The following is a 25230-nucleotide window of genomic DNA, read 5'->3' as shown; positions in this document are numbered from 1 at the left end:
AGTCAACTCACATAGGTATTGTAAAACCTTTGATACTAATAAAGGATTTCAAACTACAAATATGTTCTGAAACTGTAGAACAGGGTTTATGTTCTCTTGCTAGTTGGCTTATTAAAAAAGTTTCTTTATGTCAATTATGCAATAATATTTTATCTCAACCATCTACTGAAATCTGTGGTAATTTTGATGAATTTGTTTATGCTAAGAAATATGAAACAAAAAATCATTCAGTACAACCAAGTTCTTGTTTACGTGAAGTTGTGAGAGTAATGGAAGCCATTTTCACTAACAACATAAATAAAATAATTGTATGCAAAAATATAGCAGGAACTATCATTAAAGCTATCAAAAACTACTGCAATTTCGTTTTTTTATACAACCTTCATCCAATACATGCATCACATTTGGAGAGAAAACTGATACACTATTTTGTTGATATTCGAATTTATTACTTTATCAAATTTTACAATCGTGACATAGCTCCATGTTATAAAAAATGCCCTAAAAAAATGGCTCGTATTACTCATAAATAGTTAAAGATTGTATTTATTGAAAAATGTGTTGTTTTTTTTTATTTATAATATACTAAATTGAAGTTATAAATTCTAATATCCTTAACATTTTTTATATTATATATAAGATTAGGAAAATAAAAATAACAAAAACATATATAAAAGTATAAAAAAACAATATTGAAAACATATCAAAACTAGAAGGAACGTTTGAGTTGTTTTATACTAACAGAGCTCAATAAACAATTCATACAGCAGTTGTGTCATTTTAGGCTATTAAATAAAATGTCTAAAAGTTAAAACATTTACAAAACAATAATATAGCCTCATTGTATGGTTGTTAAAAAAAAATTTTATGCTTAGATGAAACCCTGATTGCTGTCTACCATGCAGTTATATCATAATGCAGTTATATTTGTTATATTTTGAACATAAAAAACAAAATTGAATGTTATTTTTTATTGCTCAAAATAAAACAAAAATACAAGCTTTAGTTGCTATAAAAAGCTTTATACTAACATATTCCAGTGTTTTCAAAATAAACCATTTAGTTTAAAAGTAAAAGAAGATTGGTAATACATCTAATTAAAGCATTTTTGCTTAAAAATAAGTTAAACCATCTTTACAAAAGCATAATTCTGTCAAAACGTCTTTATATACGTTATTTTTGTTTACAAATCTGGCTGAACTAGACATCCCAGAATCCCCGTTCGCCGAATCACAAGAAATCGAGCGAGTCGTACACCACTGCTTATCACTAACAATTTACTAAAAATTGACTCATCAATAACTCAATATTATACTTAGTACTTCTGCAAACTTCTGAATACAAGGAAAAAATGCATATATGCGCATGGAGATTCGCGCCAGTTCTTGAAAGAACATTTTGGAATATATATTTGTGGCATCGAAAGCAGAAAGTTCAACAAATTACTTTCAGTTATGAAATATTTGGCTGGAGAAAATGTCTTCTTGTTGGAGGATATGTTGTTCTGTGTTGAAATAATGATCATTTAAATGTTTTTGAATGTTAATGATCTGGTTTTGTGGCTATAATAAATTAGATTTAGATTCTATAAGATGGCTGACTATGATATCACAAGCTTGAGCTCCGTGTAATGCTTAATGTCAAGTATTTTGCAATAAAAAAGTCAAAAGCAGGTGGCACCGCGAACTACACAAAAACGATTTAAGCATTTCTTTACAAGCGATTTGGATCTTTATAACGATCCAAAAGTCCTACGTTTTTGTCTCAGCAGTATATTTTTAATGATTAGCCAAACTTCAAAAGAAAACACTCCATATGCTTCATTGTGAAAAAAATCTTCATTTCAAAATGCATCCTTAAAGTTTTAGTTATGCATTTTGAATGCAAAATTACCGACTCACTTCTCAATCAAGAATTACAATAGGATGTAATAGATTCACAATCAAATAAGGCAGTTAAATGTAAGAGAAAGTTTTTGGCAATCATGAACAGAATTAACATTCCATTAGCAAGTGTGACTTAAAGGGTGGGCTAAAACTTTTGAGACAAAATGTTTAGCTAAATAAAGCAATAGGTACATAGAGGAAATTCATTAACTTTTAAACTGTATTGCAGCCCGTATAATACTCTTTCTAGATATTTTTTTTGTTTTCCGATTTTCATTCCACACATGACGAAACACGTCGATCTTTGGTGACGTATGTACTCTTTGATTGGACAAGCGAGAAAAGGCTACCCAGGACAAAAAGTTCTATAGATTTTCTATAAAACTTTTTAATTTCTATAGAAGTTCTATAAAAATAATTGAGTTCTATAAAATTCCTATCACAATTTCTTGATGTCTATAGAAATTTCTATAGACTTCAAAATATATTTTGAATTTCCATAGACTTCAAGAAATTGTCTATAGAAATTTTATAGAACCCAATTATTTTTATAGAACTCCTATAGAAATGAAATGTTTTTTATAGAAAATTTATAGAACTTTTTGTCCTGGGGGGTTCTAGAAACTTTGTCTATAGAATTGATCTAATATTAGATCATAGAGATATTCTACAAAAGAACATGTGTCTTGAGAAAACAACGTCTATTGAATTTTATATTGTGGATTTTTATATAAAAAATTTTTATAACATGTTACAATAATGTTTTATATAAATGATATTTTAATATTTATACATAAATAGGCTAATTTTATCTTTTTAAACAAATAATCGTGCAGCTGCAACAACCCAAAGTTTAGGAACATTTTAAACTGATTCAGAAAAATATAAAAACATAGACCTGAAAATGAACGGAAAGTGTCTACAATACTATATACAACGTCTACAATACTATATATATATGTATATATATATATATATATATATATATATATATATATATATATATATATATATATATATATATATATATATATATATATATATATATATATATATATATATATATATATATATAGTATTGTAGAAATTATGTTAATACTTCCAGTAAGAGTGCTCAATACAGCGTAGAATAAGTTGAGCGAATATATTATTATTATTATACAAACTAAATAATTAGCTTGGTTTATATTACATTACTTAAAGTTTCACGCAATAGCGATCATCAGATGTTATAAACCGTAAAAAGACGTAACGACAAAAAATACGAAAAAAGTGCTATGGAGTGTCTGCTATGATGGCATTAAAGTTTTTTATTAAAAATTTATTTTCATGGCGGTGTTGCGTTAAAAAAGTTAGTCGTTAAAAAAGTTTACAAATAGTTCTGCGCATGCGTTACGCGTGCGCAGTATGATTAAAAAGCGTTCGTTAGGGAATGAAATTTGGCGTTAAAAAAGTTGCATCGTTTCGTTAGGGTATGTAAAATATTAAAAAGTAGTTTATACTTTATATTAAAAATGAGGAGCGGTTAAATCCTGATATGCGGATGACAAAAGTAATACTTCAAAACAATGTTTTGAAAACACACCGCGTATATCTTTTTAAATGGATAATTTACGGATGTTTACACAAATCGTGTTAAAACGCTCTTCCAATTTAAAAAATTTTCAAATTCTTAAAGTTCTTTAAATTATTATTTTTCTCTGTTGATTCATTTTATAAATGATACTCAATTTAATTTTTTTTTTTACAACTTTACAACTTTAATTACAACTATCATGTTCTCAATTACATCTTACTTTTCTTAGCTACAAAATTCATCTTCTCAATTACATGTAACGTTTCTTAGTTACAACTTTCATTTTGTCAATTACATCTTAAAAAGGTGTATGTTTGTGAAACGTCAAACGGTGAACAAAGGGTAAAACGGATAACTGAATTTTGTATTGCACAACAAGTTTAATTTTTTCTGATTGCAAAACACTATTTATATTTGCACTTACTTTTATATATTTAAAAATGCACAAAAAACCTTTAAAGATTTAAATCTTTAAGAAACGTATTTTGAAATTTAGAAATAAATTATGAACAATAATTGATACACTTTGGCATTAACTCTGTTAATTTATATATCTATACCTTATATAATGTTTAAACTATGTTTAAAAATCTAAAGACAAGGTTTTCTTATAATAGAACTGTTTACTTTATTTTTTTATATTATTCAAACAAAAAAACAAACAAACAAACGCAATATGAAATAAAGAAATTTTGAGGTCAAAAAGAAATACATATATAAAATAAATAAGAAAAGCTAGATGCTAAATTGATTCAACAGTTGAATATTATTAACTAATCTTTATGCTATATTTACACTTATATTTGGAATCGTTACGTTTATAGTTAAAGTCCCAGTCGTAGCAAGTTTATTGGAACAGCTTTTGTGAGTTACTCCATCAACAGTGCTAAGAGATTTTTCATCTTCATTATTATTCAGCTTTTCGGCCTTAAAGATACTTTCTTTCTCATAAGTAGTGGGTTTACAAAAACGCACATTAGTTTTCTCTTTTCTTTTTTTCTTTGTTGAAACAAAATTTGTTTGAGGCTTAATTCTTTTGTTGGAAGCAACTAATGACGACATCTTTATTTCTTTCACTGAATGGTATTTTGACATTGCATCAAAAGTGTTTATTGTTTTTGTTATCTAAAAAAGATTCCAATATATATATATATATATATATATATATATATATATATACACATACATACATATAAATATATATATATATACATATACATATACATATTATGTGTGTATATATTTATATATGTATATATGTGTGTTTATATTTACACACGCACACACACACACACACACACACACACACACACATATATATATATATTTGTAAATATATACACACATATACATATATATGTATATTTAATTGTGTGTAAGTAAGTGCAAATGTGTTTAATGTAATACTAATAACTGTTAGAAAGTTTGATATGGTTCATTACTAACTTGTTTTCCAATGTATTTTAAAGCTTCAATATCCAAGTTGCTACAGTTGTTAACACGGTGCATCAAGGTATGGAGCAAGTTCTCTGTCTTAGACTTTGTTTCTTCAAACTTTGAAACTTTGTGTAATTTCTCTAGGTTGCATTTTATTGAATTTATTTCGTTATAAGAGTATCCATCCTGTAGTTCAACTGAGTTTTTAGCTTTGTCATCAACTTTATTGTTCACAGCTAAAATGTCCTTAAGCAGATGTACATGTTTACACAAAGTATTTTTTATGAGAAAGTCAGAACAATTACAATGGAAAGTATGTGTACATACAAAACAGGTTATACACTGCAACCGACAACCTACTGTATTGCACTTGTCTGACAGTCTTGTTGCAACATATTTGTTTTGCCCATCTTCAGAGTTGATTAGGAAAACATTTTCATCAGAAGTCTTATTTATGACTGTATAAGACATTTTTTTACTACTCAAATGTCTGTCATAAATGTTTTGCATACGTTGTGTTAAAGAACCTTTAGTTAATTTTATCAAGCGAGAAAATAATTTATCTCTTGAAAATTTAAGAAGATTCACAAAAACTGTGTCAACACGTTTATTACACTTTCCTTTTAAATAGTTGTATTTAAAAGTTCTATGGAATTCCTCAACAAACATATTTGTATTTATACCTTCACCAACGCGGTAGCAATAGGCCCAGCTTTTTGTCACACAAATCCAGTGTTTTAAAAAATACACTTTAAATTCACTAGTAGCATGGGATTCCAGCCTATTAATGAGGGAGGATAATTTATCTTGGAAAAGAATTTCATTTGTTTCCTCAAGAACTGTTCTAAGCATTTTGTAAACAACTGTTTCAATTTCAAAATTTTTTTCGCAATTCTTCTTTCCATGCTTTGTCTACATGCCATGCACAGTATAACCATTTTGGTTGAACATTAAAGACTTCACAAAAAGCATTGTAGAACTGTGGAGCTAAATCTGTCATAAACCATTTAGGTTGTATAGTCCCAACCTCATTTTTTATTTTTTTGAAAAAGACTTAAACGAATGATTCATTTTCATGGTTAGCTAAGCACCAAGCAATTGGATGACCTTGACCAAACTCGTCCATAATCAGTAGAGAAATCAAAAGAAAATTATAACCAGTTGTTCCATGTGTTGAGTCGCAGCATAAACCATTACTCCCAAATTTTTCCAGCATTTCCTTCTGTGCCTCTGTCTGGATTACTATGATAAAATCTTCATCTTTAAACTCGTGCTGAGATGAAGCTTGGCCTAAAATATAATTTTTCATAAAAAAAATGATTTTATTAAGATATTTAAAAAAAAATTTTGTTTGCTAAATTCTTTCCACAACATTATGGAATACAGAAATTTCAAGCTTATAAAACTTAATTTTTTTAATATATGGAAATAAAGTAATTTTTTTAAGATTTACTGCCAAGAGCATTAAAAGTAAGTTATTTACCTTGAAGTTTAAAAAAAAGAATAGGGGTTTTATCTAGTTGCTCCCATTCTTGGATCCATGATAAAACACTCATTTGGTCATTTGCATGTCGTTGCACCTCTTACAATCCAAAAGCGTATCCGATGTTTAAAATATCTCTGTTTTCGATTAAATGAATTCTTTGAAACTTAGAACCAATATCATCCCTATCATAAAAATTTGTAAGTACATTTATGACAAGAATAAAAAAAAAAATTACTATGTATTAGTTGTTTGGAACCATATTACAGACTGTGGAATCAAAAGGTTTGTAAGTGACAGGGTGTATGCCAATATTTTAAGATCAGAAAAAATAGACTTTAGATTTAATAGCGTTTTGTTTAGAAAAATGCTCTTCAATTGCAAAAATATCAATATAAACACAATACAATATTAAAGTAAACAAATTACCTTATATCATCTAGAATTTTTCTGCGTGTAACTTCTTGTTGTAGTTTAGAGGCAATTTCTTGGCGTTGACGTTTAGTTATCCATGTGTGATGATAGTCTTGGCTATGCCCGTAATGAGTATAGCAGACTTCAACTTTTACTTTTTCATCACTATTTGTAACTTCTTTGATGGTTGATGTACAATTTTTCTCAATCTTGTATGTTCCTAAATTATTACAAATTTAAAGCATTACTTACACATAATGTATATGTGAGTGAATTTCAAATAGATTTATATGCATAGACCTTTCACAAAAAAAATCTTATTTACCATAATTTTAAATCTAATTTTAATTAACACATCATCTAATATATAAATATAAAACTAATAAAACTTCATTTTCTAAATGTTACAATTCCATGCTATAGTAAGACACAAGACTTTGTCACAAAGCAAACTAAAAAACCATGTTACCTGAAGACTTAATTCTGCGCTTTCCAGTTCTTCTTGATTTATATATACCACATCAATTGCATTGCCAATACTTTGTTTTGGAACCATCTTTTCCAATAACATCACCTTGAGTCTTAATATAAGAACTTCCCTTCTCTTCTTCTAACTGACATTTCCAGCTATCAAAACCTTTTGAGCAAAAATACAAACAAATAATGCTATATATTTAATATAACATTAGACATTTTTCAACTAATGTTTTTAGCCACAATTAGCAGACTTACTTGCTTTATTATCAAAATTGAGTAACTCGATTCTGAATTCAATATTATGACTTTGATTGAGGTGTTTTCGCAAATCTTTGATTTTATGGAATCGATGTCCACATTGAATACATAAACAATTTCCACTGTGACTAACATCGCTGACTCCATGGAGCTTGATCATGTGCCTTTTTAAATCATATCGACGTGTAAAAGTACTTTTACAATTGTCATATGCACAAGAAAACAGAGAAGTCTTCATTTTTGATTGTCAGTTATTGTAAACATCCGTAAATTATCCATTTAAAAAGATATACGCGGTGTGTTTTCAAAACATTGTTTTGAAGTATTACTTTTTTCATCCGCATATCAGGATTTATCCGCTCCTTTTATTGAGCAAGCCTAGTTTCGATGTAATGATGCGGAACTTTTCGGTCAAGCACAAATTACAGTAATTGCCACCAGGCTTAAATGGTTCTGCCTGATCGAGAATGTTCCACGTAAGGATGGGTTCTAAACCTTTACTTTTACACTCCCTACAAATTTAGAAAGTTCCGTGGAGTTTGCTTTACTTTCATAACGAAAAGAATTTCTATGTTTATACCATCTGTCTTTAAAAGTTTTTTCAGTTAGACCAATGTAATAATGCCCCTTTTCTTGCTGCCGGGTTTTTATATTGCAAATATAAATAAGGTTTTTCTTAAGGCATTTTCCATTTAGTGGGCATGTAGCGGTAAAAAAAAATTGTAAACCTAGATACTTTATAGTGAAAATATAATTTTAAAAATTGTAAATTTAAAAGAAATTGTATTATTAAAACGATTTTCAGTAAATAATAAAATAAGACTTAAATTTTATATTTCATTTAGAAATTAAATGGAGAAAGAAAATAAAGGTTTCACATAGTATTTCATATCATATTCACAATATCAATTAGATATGAATCAAATTATTTATGAATCTAATTTGAAGTTTGAACGTTGTCTTTATTTAACAATGAATGTCTTTAGATTATAATTTATAAGTAATAAATAAGTTATTTTTATATAAATTTATTAAACTGTTTTTAAATTATTATTTGGCCACTATCTAAACTTTTATGTATAACTTAAATATTTCTTTCGCTGTTTTAGATACTCAAAGTTGTAGTGAAACGGCGTCAGCCAACAACATCAGTTAGTTACTTTCTGTAATCAATAGCTCAGTAGTTATTATTATTATATATAAAATATTAATTATATATATAATAATAAATAATATATATTAAAATAATATATTATATATATTAAAATAATAAATATATATATATACATATATATATATACATATATATATAAATATATATATATATATATATATATATATAGATATAGATATATAGATATATAGATATAGGGTAAAGGAAGGTATGTTCGTGATAAATTAACTAGATGTGTAATTACAAAGTCAATTTCAGTAATTTTACTTAATTACTTTATATGTTTGATGTACATAGAGTAAAGTTACTAGAATCTATGCAGTTTTGGGATTTTAAGTCCTTTGATAAGTTTTTATAAAAGCTCAAAAGTCATTGAGAAAAGTTAGGTAATTTTGTGATATGATATTTAATTTCGTGATAGTGGTTAGGTAATTTCGTGAATACACAATAATATTTAAATTTTTCTTTATTAATTAAGTATAACATCTGGTATAATATAACAAAAAATATCAACACTTGTTTTGAATTCATAACTATTCAATCAGACTTTAAGTTCATAAAATATAAATATAGTCAGGCTTATAAGTTAACAAAATTATAATAATACTTTCATTACTTTATATTTATATATAAAAAAAATATACTTTTAACATAGGTAGCTTAGAAAATAAAATAACAGACCTACAAAAAACTCTTAATATAATAACTATAATATTAACCATACTTATATCTGATTAACTTATTTTTCTAAATCACATTCTTGTTGACAACATGTATCACACATAAATACTTCACCAATGTCCTCATATGTTTGACAACTCTCATGATAAGGTACTAAACAATAGGAACACTGCACCCATTTTTTTTTTTTTACATCACTGTTGTAACTTTTTTTACAAACACCGCACTCCCAATCATCATCTTTTGAAGCATTTTTATTTTTTTTACTTTTTTTAGAACATACAGGAATAGAATCCTTTGAAGTTAATGGAATAGGTTGATCAGGAGGAGTCAGACACTTTGCACTTGAATCCCTTTTTGGCCTATTAGGGTTAGGTGTGGTTGGCTCTACAGATGGAATAGTTAACAATGTTTGTATAGCAGTATTACTGTGTGGTTGAATTTCTGTACTTTGAATCTCTCTGTTTGTCAATTGAGATGGAGCTATTGCTTCTGGAGGAATGGCATTTTTATTTAAAGGGCAAATGCCACTTTTTTTAAATGCATTTTCTATATTTTTTTTAGAAAAGCTTTTAATAAATGCTGGATTCAATATTGTATGAAAAGTTGTCCGATTTGGATTTCTCCAGGATTTTCCCTCATAAAGTCATTTAAGCTAGTGGCCCAGTTTGACTTAAGTGGCTTGTATATTCCTACATCTAGTGGTTGTAATAAATGACTAGTATGAGCTGGAAATGTAAATAAATATATTTCATTTTCTTTTTCAAGTAATATAACATCCATGTTAATGTGTGATGCATGTGAATACATGAATAATATCACAGGTCGTTGAGGTGAAAACGTTAAGAAAATGTGTAACTGCGATAAGGAATCATAAGTTATAGGAAGTTAATAAAAAAACAAAAGTTTTACCATTAAATCAAGCATCTTTTCTAATTTAATATTTAATAAAAATAATTTACTTACCTTAAAACACAAGTCTGGAAATAAAAATGTTGGACAAGTACTCCAAACAAATGTGCTGAACGCACGTTAAATAATGCTAAAGAATGTACAAACTGATAGTAAACAATTGACGTATCACACGCACCCAACGATTATTTGTGAATCGACAGTAGTACCCCGGGGTACCATTTGACGCAATTTCGATGTTTTTGACTAATAGGTATGTTCGCTACAAATGCCGAGCGAAATATCACGAAATTACATATATCACGAACATACCTTCCTTTACCCTATACACACACAAATGACTTACTATATGCAAATTTTTATATTACTTTGTAAAAATTAAGTTTATTTAATTTTTGTTTAGATGAACTTGCTTTAGAGAGGATCAGTCAGTTATATCCCTTTTATATGAATTAATTTAGGATTTAGTCATTTACTATTAGTTTTCAAATACAGTTCTTTATTTTGTCTATGTAGATTGTTGTTAGTTGTGTTTTTTATACCTAATACTTACATTTTATTAAGTCAAACTATTTTTTTATGTAGACATATTAGGCTAGCTCGTTAACTATACTGTATGGTCCTTACTTCTGTTATGTAATAATCACATGAAAGACTTTATTATAGGTTTCTCCTATACTTGGTAAGAAAGATGACATGTTTTTTACAGCCATTTGACTTATAGCCCCATTATAGTAGTTATATATTTTTTTAGTAATATATATCCAATTAAGTAATAATTTTTGGTTAGTGGAAGTGGAAGGAGCATTAGAATGCCCCTTTCTTATGACATATTTGGAGACACCCTCCCTTATTCTCAACTCTCTTATGACCATGGATGCACCACTAATATATCTTTTAATCTAGTGGAATATGTTTTTTTACTTCTTTGTTGTTGTACTTTAAAAATATTGAAGATGTTTCAAGAATTGAAACATTTTTTGATATTATAGTACTAAAACATCATCAACATATCTAGTATGAGTTTTACATTTATCTCCCATATTTGGTGGTTGTCTGGTATGAATTTATTTTATAATTCATATCCAATTTATTTCCAATCTCATAATTTATTTTTTAAATTTATTGTTTATTGTTTACATTTATTAACTTTAAAAATAATTTTTTTTTAGGTTGGGTGGAGGGGTGGGGGGGAAGGGGGAGGGGTGGGCATACGCCCCATTCCGCAATAAAAACACCATTTTTAAACATAAAATAGTGTAATATAATTTTATATTGTGTACTAAATTTACTCATTTTAGTAAAGATATAAATATTTATAAAATCAAGTCGTTTTTGATCCTTGGGTGTATCAAACCATCGCCACCACACCCACCTCTATTGCTAACATACACCTCTCGTATATTTTGATGGTTTACTATAAAATTAAAACAACTTTTTTGTGTACTTATATTGCTTAAAAAAATCATTAAAATAAAGAAATTTTTATTTTCATATATATATATATATATATATACACATATATATTAGGTATGTGAGTAAAAATTTTAAATTGTTTGAATACTATAATGTTATATATCATTAGAAAGAAGATAATTACAGTATTTTAATGGTGAAAAAATTATCAAAATCGAACAATTGGTTCAAAAGTTATGACGGTTTAAGTACCGATTTTTCTATATATGGATTTGTACTAGAAACCGTGGTCAAAATGTCTTTTAAAAAAACTTTTTTTCTGAAAAAAGTGTTTAGTTTTATACTGGCAAGGTGGTGGTTTAATGCCCCCTCTGTCCATCCGATACGCCCGGTGGTTAGACTTTAACATAAAGTTGTAGCCCACTCTTACACCTATCTTTTGACACCAAGATATTTGTATTTTGATAAGAATTGGCAAAGTTATGACAATTTAAGTGAAAAAAAACATTATTTTGACCACGGTTTCTAGTACAAATCCATATATAGAAAAATCGGTACTTAAACCGTCATAACTTTTGAACCAATTGTTCGATTTTGATAATTTTTTCACCATTAAAATACTGTAATTATCTTCTTTCTAATGATATATAACATTATAGTATTCAAACAATTTAAAATTTTTACTCACATACCTAATATATATGTGTATATATATATATATATATATGAAAAAAAAAATTTCTTTATTTTAATGATTTTTTTAAACAATTTTAAATCTTTAGTTCCCTCTTAATGCATCATGTTTATTAATATTTACATTAATTTAGTTTTGATCTTTTTGAACTATTTCTTGCACGTAACAACCACCAAAATAACCTAACTTCAACATTTTGATTTTGTTTTTATTACTCTTTTATACTTTAAAGGATCCTTATTGATAGCAGTTGAATATATTGATATATTTGTTGAAAATGACAATACTGTTGTCAATAATGAATATTTTAATAGAAAAATTATTATTAACATATTTTTATAGTTTTTTATAAATAAAATAAAAATTTTATTTATAAAAAACTATAAAAATATGTTAATAATATTTTAATTAATATTTTTTAGTAATGTTTTTTAATCTTTAAATGTTACTTGCAGATTCTTCCATTGTACAATCATTTTTCACCATTAATTTGCATGTATATATATATATATATATATATATATATATATATATATATATATATATATATATAATATATAATGCAGTGCTGATCCTAACCCCAACTGTAAAGCTTTTCGACAGGCTAAGAGTAGACATGAATGAATCTATTAGGAACAACAATGTAAGTGTCATCAACTTTAACTACTTTAGATATAATCTTTGTTGCATCATAAGCAAAAATATGTTTATCAAAGTCACCTTTGTAATAATACCAATCAGTATTACAAGAAAGAAAATGTTTCTTTGATTGCAACTTGTATCCAACAATGAAATAGGATAAACTTATCTTTAATATTGCTTTTATAAGAAACACAAAACCAAATGACAGTTTAACATAACAATTGCTCTGTTTTTTCCCACTACAAAAAGAATGTGTTGAAATAAGTTGTCCATAAACATGCATGCGATAACAAGAAAAAATTTCTTCAAAATTAGAAACACCAGCTGTTTTTAATGCTTCCATTGTAAGAAAATCAATAACTGCTGGTTTTATACCATGATGCACAAGACTTTCTGAAGTTGGCAGAGATTGTCTTAATATATCATTAAATAATACTTAAAAAACTTCAGATCGAGTTGTATCTTTAAGAATAAAGGATATATTGTTTAACAAAAGGACTGATTTAGCAATTTGTTCTGCAGCAATCACTGTACCATTGTGCATTTTTTTCATTGCTCCAAGGTAAATTTCAAAAGTGAAACATGAAGTTGCCCATAAAGGCCCCCAATTTTTACACTTAAAGCTAAGTGAAGAAGTAGGTGTATATTGAAGAGACAATGATTTTTTCCATAAAACAATTCCACATCTGATGAAAATTCATTCAACAAAGTGTTGGCATCATCCACCATTCCTTGATGAATTGAATCAGATAAAAGAAGCATTATAGCAATGACAAGTTTTATCCAATGAGAAAAATATTGTGCAGGTATTCTATTTTTTACTAAATGCCAGCCAAAAAACAGAAAATTCTGCCATTCGGAAGCTTTCCATTTCTTCTTTTCAGTTAAAGAACGAGTGTCACGACCACAATTATTTGGTAGATTGATATTTTTCTAACTGTTACTGATATCACATATATTTTGAACTGAAAGAGAATAATCAGCACCACGATTATCAATCCACAATGACACAAAATGTTTAGTGACTCCTAACAAGACACTGTGCATGTAGTCAGGAATAGTATTATTGATTATATCAAAGCATGGAATATCCATAAGAATTGAAGTACCTTTTACCCCATTAATAGGATAACCTACTGCAACAGCATTTATACAATCTATCATATGTAAATCTTTTGAACGATGTTGAAAATTGATATGTCTATATACATGTGCTCCATCGTGATGCTCACCTTTAGCATAGCAAAAGTCACATCCATAATATCCGTTGAATTGTTTAGTATTTGTAAAAATTGGACGGGCTATAGTATCAGTAGTGAAAATAGTAGTTAGACAGCGTGTATGCTGATCATTGCCCCAAGTAAATCCGATATTCCATAATGATTTTGCTTCTGCTACAAATGGCTTCAAAAAAGTAGTAGCAATTGGTTTGTCTTTACCTAACCAAATTCCAGCACAAATAATATTTTTTTTCCCGTCAGAAGGAATAAGTTCATTGATTGATGCCAAAATTGGATAAATTGATCTTGTTGAAGAGTTGTACAAAGGAGAACCATCAATATTAAAAGTTAAAGTAGTATCATTGGGAAGCAGAGGTAGTTTTTTGTATGCATCTCCATCTATGACATCTGACTTGTAATAATTACCTCGATTTTTGTCCATGAAACGTACATTTCTAGACTCTAGTATATTTCTCAATTTATTTTCTATTCCACAATACAGGAAGTAAGAATCTTGTGCCATACTTTTTTTTTTATCATACAAGGTATTACACATAGGACATTCCTCTGTTTCCACTTCCCCAAGATAATACTGACAGTCTAGGCATTACAGATGAACTTGAACTTGCTCATGAATACTGCTTAATTGCTTTTTATATAAATAAAAAGTAGAATAGGGAAAGTCTGGTTTTAACAGGCATACTAGTTTTAGTAAATCTTCTATTGCAACATCAGACAATCCGTGTCGTAAAGAGATTGAAAGAATCAAAACAAAAATTTCAGAAATTGAAACAAGAGCAACACTGTTTACACCTTCTTCAACCAAATCATTGGGTTCCTTTTCTTTTTCTACTATATCAATAGGTAAATGCATGGTTACATTGAAATTAGCATCATCTATACCTCTTTCTACTTCAGAATCAAATACATTTTCAGCTGAAATCTGACTGATATTGTCTGTTAATCTACATTTTCTATTTCTGCACAAAGTTGAACGTGGGATTTCAACATTATCTGCTTGAAGATAACGTTTGTAATGTTTCATTTTACTTTACCTATATAAAATAGACTTTACCATATAAGTATATTTATAATTATAATTATAATTATAATTATAATTATAATTATAATTATAATTATAATTATAATTATAATTATAATTATAATTATTATAATTATTATTATTATTATTATTATTATTATTATTATTATTATTATTATCATTATTATTATTATTATTATTATTATTATTATTATTATTATTATTATTATTATTATTATTATTATTATTATTATTATTATTATTATTATTATTATTATTATTATTATTATTATTATTATTATTATTATTATTATTATTATTATTATTATTATTATTATTATTATTATTATTACTAAATTTAATCTACAACAGAAAAATCTATGAAAAAGGTGGAAAAGTCACAAACGCCTTCCATGGTAGATCCAGTACAGAAGGTTATTACCAAACATATAATATTACCAAATATATATATGTGTGTGTATATATATATATGTGTGTGTATATATATATGTGTGTGTGTGTGTGTGTGTGTGTGTGTGTGTGTGTGTGTGTGTGTGTGTGTGTGTGTGTGTGTGTGTGTGTGTGTGTGTGTGTATAAGATACATATCAATAAAGATCCCCTAAAATATAAAAGATTAACAAAAACAAAATCAAAATGTTGAAATTAGGTGTTTTGGGTGGTTAGTTGTTAAGAAATAGTTCAAAAAGTTCAAAACTAAATTAATGTAGTAAACTAATAAACATGATGTATTAAGAGTGAAGTATTTACAATTGTTTGAAATAATCATTTAAATAAACTTTTATTTTCAAAATTAATAATAATAAAAATAAAATATCATTAATTACTAATAGTAAAAATATTTCTTATTACTAATCATGTGTTTTATTACAGCACTTTATTTCTATTTTGTTTCTTTTTTGGCTGGTATAAACAGAAACTTCATTTAAATTTTCCCATTAGTCTGTGGGAAAATTTATATTATCAGTATTTTAATATTTTTGTTATTACAACAGAAAGTCAATTTGTCTGACTTCCTTGTTTTTGACTGGTATAAATTGAATGACTTCCTTACTTTTGACTTGTATAAATTAAATGTAAGAAATTTAAAAAAGAGCAACTACAGAGGACAATAATAATTAGAGGATTATTATAAAAAGAAGATTATTTTATTTTTTAAATTTGTTAATATCATTTATTGCTTTTTAGTTTTTTTGACTTTTTGAAATAGCAAAGAAAAGACTTAAATTAAAATGAATTTTGAATATTCTATTTACAATTTTGTTGTTGATAATTCTATTGAGGTATTACTTTAATTTTTCTTTTTTGATAAAACGGAAAATTTTGATAGAGTAAAGGTATAAAATCTCTTTAAAAATAAATACTTATTATTAGTTAACTAATTTCATTTCGGTTGGTCGAACTGACTGGATTAAAGGTCCTGTTACATATGGAGAAAATGTTGTTGTACAGTGGCCATCAAGTCATTTCAATGCACTGTTGCAGAACCAGGCGTTAAAGTCTGGTTCTCCTACTTGGAAAAATTATGAGGAAAAGGTCATGAAATCGGGGGGTAAGTAAAATTTAGGATATATAAACATTTATATGCAAGTGGAAAAATATTTATAATATTTTATATTTTAAATAATTAAGATAGTTTGGAGGAGCTAAACAATCAAGCAAATGCCCTTGTAAAAGTTGTTCCACCATTACCAAATCAGGTAACTTTAAGTGTGTAGTTAAGATGAAAATTTTTAAAAACTTTTTATAAATGTTAACTGCTATTTAAAAATATTTCATTCTAGTTTATCAGCTTAATTTAGAAATATGATGGTAAAAGTTGTGCAAAAGCTAAACGATTGCGTGTTGAAGAAGACATTGAAGTTATTAAAAACATTGTACGTTTATTGTATATTATAAATACTTCTAATTTTAACTATGGGTTTGCGGTAAATTCTTTTTAATTTAATAGTAAACTTTGTTAAATTCAGTATTCCTTTATGTTCTTATTTTAGAATGCAGATAAAGTTGCTTTAGAAATTAAACTTGATGAACTGAAAGAAGAGAATAAAGTTTTAAGAGAACAACTGCAAGAAAGAGCGACAGGTGTCTTTAAATTTATACATATCTACATTTTTATATGTATGTATGCATACATGCATGCATGCATGCATGTATGTATGTATGTATGTATGTATGTATGTATGTATGTATGTATGTATGTATGTATGTATGTATGTATGTATGTATGTATGTATGTATGTATGTATGTATGTATGTATGTATGTATGTATGTATGTATGTATGTATGTATGTATGTATGTATGTATGTATGTATGTATGTATGTATGTATGTATGTATGTATGTATGTATGTATGTATGTATGAATGTATGTATGTATGTATGTATGTATGTATGTATGTATGTATGTATGTATGTATGTATGTATGTATGTATGTATGTATGTATGTATGTATGTATGTATGTATGTATGTATGTATGTATGTATGTATGTATGTATGTATGTATGTATGTATGTATGTATATGTATGTATGTATGTATGTATGTATGTATGTATGTATATGTATGTATGTATGTATGCATGCATGCATGCATGCATGCATGCATGCATGGATGTATGTATGTATGTATGTATGTATGTACACACAGGGTTCCACACTTTTGTGGTTTGGAGGGGTCTCCATGATGTCATTTTATTTTTAATGAAGTTAATATAGCTGTATTGTATTTAAGGGGATCTTAAAGGAAAGGAATGCAATGAAAATAGTAAGTAAAGCTTTGAAATGCATTTAAAAATATTTTATGCATCGTTAAAAAATTTTAAATGATTATTTAATTAAGATTTGCTCAACTTCTCACTACGATGGAGACATCAATGAAAAAGCATTCTGTATATGAAAAAAGTGAATGTTATTTTTTTTTCTATTTGGCTTTATTGTTTCTGAAATGAATTGTATTTTATAATATTAACTTAATTATTTTAACTTATTTGCTTTAATGACTTTTTTAGGGATTATTTGTGTGTTAAGTTAATTAGAAAAATCAACCCAGGACTTATCCAATGCAGTTTTGCAGTTAAACAAGCCCCATGATCTATCTTCTTTAACACATCATATACCAAAATTGACAAAAAGTCTTACTTCTAACTCAAATCAATATTCAGATTCATTAAAAGATTCTATTGAATTAGAAAATACATGTGACTTCAATGTAACTCAAAGTTTTCATTCATCTTTTCAGAAGTGGAAGGCACCCAGCACTTCATATGGGTCTAGTAGAGCAACCTCCCACACTCTCAACTCTTCTGATATGTCTGATCAATCATTCATTTAGCACAACAAATAGTAATGCGTTTAATGACAGTCTTGTTTCCAAATCAAATCTTACTGAAACTCATGTTTGTATATCCATTCCAATCTGGAAAGAACCTAACTACCCAGACGGATCTAGTAGAGTAAGAATTTTCATGTTGCAAAATTTATGTATTTTTTTTTTATTTATATATTTAATTATATGAATTATATTCATAAAACTTCTACTTTGTAATTTAGAAACAATTAGTGCCAGGTCACAAAATATTTATTGACCATGTAAAATTCAGCAAATGTTACAAATCGCATGGTACAAATAGATTTGTAAACGATCCTTTGGTGTCATTGGTGGGAAACACAGACTATCTGAGAAGTGTCAGTTTTTCTGGCAAGCAAAGTAATGCTCGCTCTGACAAAGTAGCAAAACCCAAAACTTGTCAAGACCTTGTTGATGGTGTTGTTGGTAAATAGTTATAGCATTTGAATTTCTTTATTAAACGAAAGAAATAATTAATTGAACTCTTTTGTATTTTTAGCTTGTGCCTGTCAGATACTGTGAGTGTCGTCAAAGGATCTGCGAACAGCAATCAAAATAAAATTAAATATTGCGTCGAAAGTTAAGAAGAGTTAAAATATGAAAGATGTTATAAGAATGTACATAGTGTATTTCTGTCTTTTTTGATTATTTAATATATAGTCATTTGTTTTAAAAGTTTATAAATGCTCTTTTTCTTATTTTTTCTCCCATTAGCAAATATTCCTTATATGTAATATACAGATGGTTTATAGAATATCATAAAAAGTCTATGAAATTGCTGTAGCTAGCAATTTTATTGTCTATAATATATGTAGTATATTATATATATTATATATAATATATGTAATATATAATTTATGTAATATTAAATATATGTAATATATAATATAGTCTATAATCGATGGAATATATTCCATCGATTATAGACTATATCATATATTACATATATTATATATTACTATATTACAAATAGTATTGATCTTTTTTATAGAAACTTCTATAGACTTTCAATTGCATATTCTATAGACTTTTAGCAGTTGAAATTCTATAGGCAATATGTTCCAAAAGCCTATAGAGAAAAGGATTGATTTTTTGTATAGAAAATCTATACAAATTTTGTCCTGGGTATTGGATAAAACATTTTCCATTTGTAAATATCCCACGTGAAACAATTTATCTGATCAAGAAACGTTTTGAAGATGGTCGACCATTTGAAAGTAAGGCAAGAAAAAGTCGTCCGAGTAAAATAAACAACAATTATGAAAGTTTTAAGGAAAATTCTGTCAGCGCGAGTCAAAGAAAACTCGCTTCAAATTTCTGTCTCAGATAACGAAGTATACTTTATATTTTAAAATAACAACTTGTCTGTACCTTATTCATGCGACAACCAAAGGTTTTTTTATGATTTGTGTTAGCCAGTAAATGTTTTTTTGTGTTATACAAAGAGAAGGCCAACCCAGGACAAAATTTGTATAGATTTTCTATACAAAAAAACAATCCTTTTTTCTATAGGCTTTTGGAACATATTCTCTATAGAAATTCAACTACTAAAAGTCTATAGAATATGCAATTGAAAGTCTATAGAAGTTTCTGTAGAAAAGATCAATATTATTTTCTATAGGCCTATAGAAATTTAACTACAGAAAGTCTATAGAAGTTTCTATAGATCGTATTTTTCGAGAGTGTATAGAAAATATTTTCTGTTATCATTTAGATGGTCTATAGAATCGATGGGATATATTCCATCGATTATAGTCTATATTACATATTACATAAATAATATACTACATATGTTATAGACAATAACATTGTTACCTATACCATTTTCATAGATTTTTTATGATATTTTATAAACCATCTGTATATTACATATGAGGAATATTTGCTATGGGAGAGAAAACAAGAAAAAGTGCATTTACAAACTTTTAAAACAAATGACTATATATTAAATAATCAAAAAAGACAGAAATACACTATGTACATTCTTATAACATCTTTCATACTTTAACTCTTCTTAACTTTCAACACAATATTTAATTTCAATTTGATTGATGTTCACATATCCTTTGGCGACACACTTGTTATTTGACAGGCAAAGGCTAAAAATACAAAAGAGTTCAATTAATTATTGATTTCTTTCGTATAATAAAGAAATTCAAATGCTATAACTATTTACCAACAACACCATCAACAAGATCTTGACAAGTTTTGGGTTTTGCTACTTTGTCAGAGCGAGCATTACTTTGCTTGCCAGAAAAACTGACACTTCTTTGATAGTCTGTGTTTCCCATCAATGACACCATGACCATCACAACGACAGATCGTTTACAAATTTATTTGTACCATGCGATTTGTTACATTTGCTTAATTTTACATGGTCAATGTATATTTTGTGACCTGGCACTAATTGTTTCTAAATTACAAAGTAAAAGTACTATGAATAAAATTTATATAATTAAACATATAAATAAAGAAATAGATAAACTTTGTAACATGAAAATTCTTACTCTACTAGATATTTGGTTCTTTCCAGATTGGTATGCGTTTCAGTAAGATTTGATTTGGAAACAAGACTGTCATTAAAAGCATTACTATTTGTAATGCTAAATGAAGGATTAAGTTGATCAGACATATCAAAAGAGTTGAGAGTGTGAGAGGTTGCTCTACTAGACCCATATAAATTGCTGGGTCCCTTCCACTTTTGAAAAGATGAATGAAAACTTTGAGTTACATTGAAGTCACTTGCATATTGATTTGAGTTAGAGGAAAGACTTTTTGTCAATATTGGTGTATGATGTGTTAAGGAAGATAAATCATGGGGCTTGCTTAACTGCAAAACTCCATTGAATAAGTTTATCAAGTTTAATTTCTAAAGCAACTTTATCTGCATTCTAAAATAAGAACATAAAGGAATACTGAATTTAACTAGCTAAAATTAGAAGCATTTACAATATACAATACATATACAATGTTTTCAATAACTTCAATGTTTTCTTCAACACGCAATCATTTAGTTTTTGCACAACTTTTACAATCATATTTCTAAAATAAGCTGATGAATTTGAGTGCAATATTTTAAAATAGTATTTAACATTTATAAAAAACAGTTTTTAAAAATGTTCATCATAACCACACCATTAAAGTTATCTGATTTGGTAATGGTGGAACAACTTTTACCATGGTGTTTGCTTGATTGTTCAACTCCTCCAAATCATCTTAATTATCTAAAATATAAAATAGTATAATACTTGTTTCATTAAAAAAAATGGAAATTTTACACCTGCATATTAATGTATATACAGTATTGGACAAAACATTTGCAACCAACATCGAACAATGCTAAAAAGTGTTCCTAATTTTACGTCTTAAAAACGAAACGAACTATACAACCACAGCAAACAGTTCAGGAGTCTGGAGTCATAGCATGCTATGACATGAGCAATCAGCTGACAGGTGGCAGCACACAGGCAGAATTTAGTTGACAAGTGCCATTTTGCAGCGGACAAAACAAGTGCAACTTGTTTGGTTTGTTTCATTTTCTTAAGTTTGGTCCGTGTCAAGGAAGTATCCAGAAGTTTCCAGAAGCATGCAGAAGCTTCCAGAAGTTTCCAGAAGAAGCATCTGAAAGCATCCAGTAGCATCCAGAAATATTTTATGACTTCAAGTGCAAAAATGGCTCCCGACAGTCTTGGATTGGAACTAGGAAAGAAAATTATTGGCGATTACGTAAGTGGAATGTCACAAAAAAGTATTTGTGATAAATATCGCGTGAAAAAATGGACCGTATCAAGGCTATGTTCCAAATATCGTTCAACGGGGAAGTTGGCAGCAGATAACAAAGGTGGAAGACCGCGTTCCACCACTTCTAGAGAGGATTCTATGATCGTCAAATCCGTCAAGAAGGATTGCTGGATATCATCAGTCGAGATACAAAAGCTGCCGGTATCGGACCGAACAATCAGACGACGTGCTGTTGAATACGGATTGTTTTCTCGACGCCCTGCAAAGAAACCGCTGATTTCACTAAAATACCAGAAGAAAAGACTCCTGTTTGCTACATCTCATATTGACTGGAATGTGTAGAAATGGCGAACTGTCCTGTTCAGTGATGAATCGAAGTTCAACATCATTGCGAGCGATAGCATTTGCCGTGTACGTCGACCGGCCGGAAAACGCCTCGATTTACGTTAATGCCATAAGACCTTGAAGCATGGTGGAGGCAATGTAATGGTCTGGGGGTGTTTTTCTGCTAACGGTGTAGGTCCAATACATCGAAACGATGCCACCGTTTCGGTGAAATGGACCGTTTCATGTATAAAAATATCGTGAAAGATGTTATGTTACCTCATGCTGAATGGAATATGCCAATAAAATGGGTTTTTCAGCAAGACAACAATCCGAAACACACTGCAAAAGTAGTCAAGCAGTGGTTTCAAGACAACCACCTATCGGTGATGGATTGGCCGCCTCAATCTCCGGATCTCAACCCTATCGAGAACCTGTGGGAGATCGTCAACCGCAGAATTAATCGTGAAGGTGCTCGTAATAAGGATCAACTGTTTGAACAAATCCAAAAAGCCTGGGCAGCGATTCCACAAAGTTTGATTGATCACCTGATCGAATCTATGCCTCGAAGATGCAAGGCTGTGATCGACAACAAAGGATTCGCCAAGAAATATTGATAGCAAAATAAAGCTTGGTCAACATTTTGTCGAGTTGCACTTGTTTTGTTCAGAAGGAAATCAACTTTTTTTAATACTTTTGATTAATTTATTAACTTTCGTGTACAAATAATGAACTTTGTGATGAATAAAACTTGAAGAACTTTGTCTCTAAACAGTTACATAGTTTTTTTCTCTAAATTGAAAAAATGCAGCACTTTTATATAAAGAAACTAAATTAGCATTACTTGGTTGCAAATGTTTTGTCCAATACTGTATATCCTAAATTCTGCTTAACCCCGATTTTTAGACCTTTGCCACATAATTTTTCCAAGTAGGACTTTAATGCCTGGTTCTGCAACAATCCATTGAAATAACTTGATGACCACTGTGCAACAACATTTTCTCCATATACAACTGGACCTTTAATTAAGTCCATTCGACCAACCTAAATGAAATTAGTTAACTAGTAGTAAGTATTAAAATACTAATGATATAAGTTTTCCCACAGACAAATGGAAAACTTTAAATAAATTTTCAGTTTAAACCAGCCAAAAAAGAAATAAAATAGAAATAAAGTGCTGCGATAAAACAAATGATTAGTAATAAGAAATACTTTTACTATTACTAGTTAATACTATTTTATTTTTTTAACAACAACTATGCATGGTACTTAATGTTTCATGCCTAATGGCAATCATCAGCCATAAAACACAAAAATACAAAATTACAAAAATTACTGTCGTGTGCTCTGACATCATAACAGAAAGAGAGGAGGAAAGGAAATATAGAAAGAAAGAAAAGAAAGAAAGAAAGAAAAGAAAGAAAGAAAGAAAAGAAAGAAAGGAAGAAAGAAAAAAGAAGGAAAAAAGAAGGATAGAAAGAAATGAAGGAAGGAAATAAAGAAAGAAAGCAATAAAGGAGTAAAAAAAAGAAAGAAAGAAAGAAAAAATTTAGGCCTAGTCACCAGTGTCAAATTTGGAAAGAAGAAATTTGTTTCTATACCTGCATTTTGAAACCAATTCGTTCTTCTTATCAAGTAAGATACTTTCTTGAAACATTATAATCATGTACTTCTTTATATATATATATATATATATATATATATATATATATATATATATATATATATATATATATATTTTATATTGTGGTATTTTATATAAAAAATTGATGTAACATATGTTACAATATATATATATATATATATATTGTAACATATGTTACATCAATTTTTTATATAAAATACCACAATATAAAATTCAATTGACGTTATTTTCTCAAGACACATGTTCTTTTGTAGAATATCTCAATGATTTAATATTAGATCAATTCTATAGACAAAGTTTCTAGAACCCAGGAGAAAAAAATTCTATTGATTTTCTATAAAACCATTTCATTTCTATAGGAGTTCTATAAAAATAATTGAGTTCTATAAAATTTCTATAGACAATTTTTTAAAGTCTATAGAAATTCAAAATATATTTTGAAGTCTATAGAAATTTCTATAGACTTTAAGAAAATGTCTAAAGAAATTTTACAGAACTCAGTTATTTTTATTGAACTCCTATAGAAATAAAATAGTTTTATAGAAAATGTATAGAACTTTTTGTCCTGGGTATACCTTTTTTACCTGTACGTATATATGTTTACAGATAATCGTAATCTCTAAAACAGATTAAATGGTCTCGAAAACAGAATAAAAACAAAAGGTTGTGTAATGAAATACTTTCATTTATCCTCAAACAAAACAATCATTCAGTATGTACTCTATAGGCCGGAATGGTTGACTTCATGGCGAATTCTGAACCGCGAACAAACTTTCATTATTTACCACTGCATTTATCTTGATAAACATCAGCTGTGATTTTTAAGACACTAGAAAAAA

General features: G+C 27.9%; 2 protein-coding genes and 3 pseudogenes across 5 annotated transcripts; 1 reads left to right on the top strand and 4 right to left on the bottom strand.

The window, feature by feature from the left end:
• The window catches only part of LOC149877859 (uncharacterized), a 219495-nt pseudogene that overhangs the window by 136683 nt on the left and 57582 nt on the right, over positions 1-25230 (bottom strand).
• LOC149877868 (uncharacterized) lies at positions 4210-5778 on the bottom strand. Its single transcript, XM_090073705.1, has 2 exons — positions 4909-5778; positions 4210-4587 (listed from the first exon to the last, which is right to left on the bottom strand). The coding sequence occupies exons 1-2, from the start codon at positions 5749-5751 to the stop codon at positions 4243-4245; spliced, it is 1188 nt and encodes a 395-aa protein (XP_089929831.1). The 5' UTR covers positions 5752-5778; the 3' UTR covers positions 4210-4242.
• On the bottom strand, positions 5790-7793 carry LOC149877867 (uncharacterized). 3 transcript variants are annotated; one of them, XM_090073755.1, is made up of 5 exons: positions 7529-7793; positions 7266-7433; positions 6812-7016; positions 6383-6567; positions 5790-6189 (listed from the first exon to the last, which is right to left on the bottom strand). In XM_090073755.1, the coding sequence occupies exons 4-5, from the start codon at positions 6453-6455 to the stop codon at positions 5954-5956; spliced, it is 309 nt and encodes a 102-aa protein (XP_089929881.1). In that variant the 5' UTR covers positions 6456-6567; positions 6812-7016; positions 7266-7433; positions 7529-7793; the 3' UTR covers positions 5790-5953. The 3 variants fall into 2 exon arrangements, 1 of the variants encoding a protein (XP_089929881.1); XR_016447848.1 differs by having other exon boundaries at positions 5790-6567.
• Positions 8997-10196, bottom strand: LOC149877866 (uncharacterized; annotated as a pseudogene).
• LOC149877865 (uncharacterized) lies at positions 16170-19384 on the top strand (annotated as a pseudogene). The gene is made up of 10 exons (XR_016448020.1): positions 16170-16614; positions 16706-16883; positions 16964-17031; positions 17134-17208; positions 17326-17416; positions 18067-18103; positions 18175-18236; positions 18344-18787; positions 18885-19107; positions 19181-19384. The product of XR_016448020.1 is annotated as an uncharacterized LOC149877865 (transcript).

Source organism: Hydra viridissima, unplaced genomic scaffold, assembly GCF_058129835.1.
Source record: "Hydra viridissima isolate aposymbiotic clone 2 unplaced genomic scaffold, HvirCarnegie_v1 scaffold_16, whole genome shotgun sequence".
Taxonomy (NCBI): Eukaryota; Metazoa; Cnidaria; class Hydrozoa; order Anthoathecata; family Hydridae; genus Hydra; species Hydra viridissima.
Note: the sequence above shows the minus strand (reverse complement) of the source record. Positions and strands in the feature narration are given on the sequence as shown.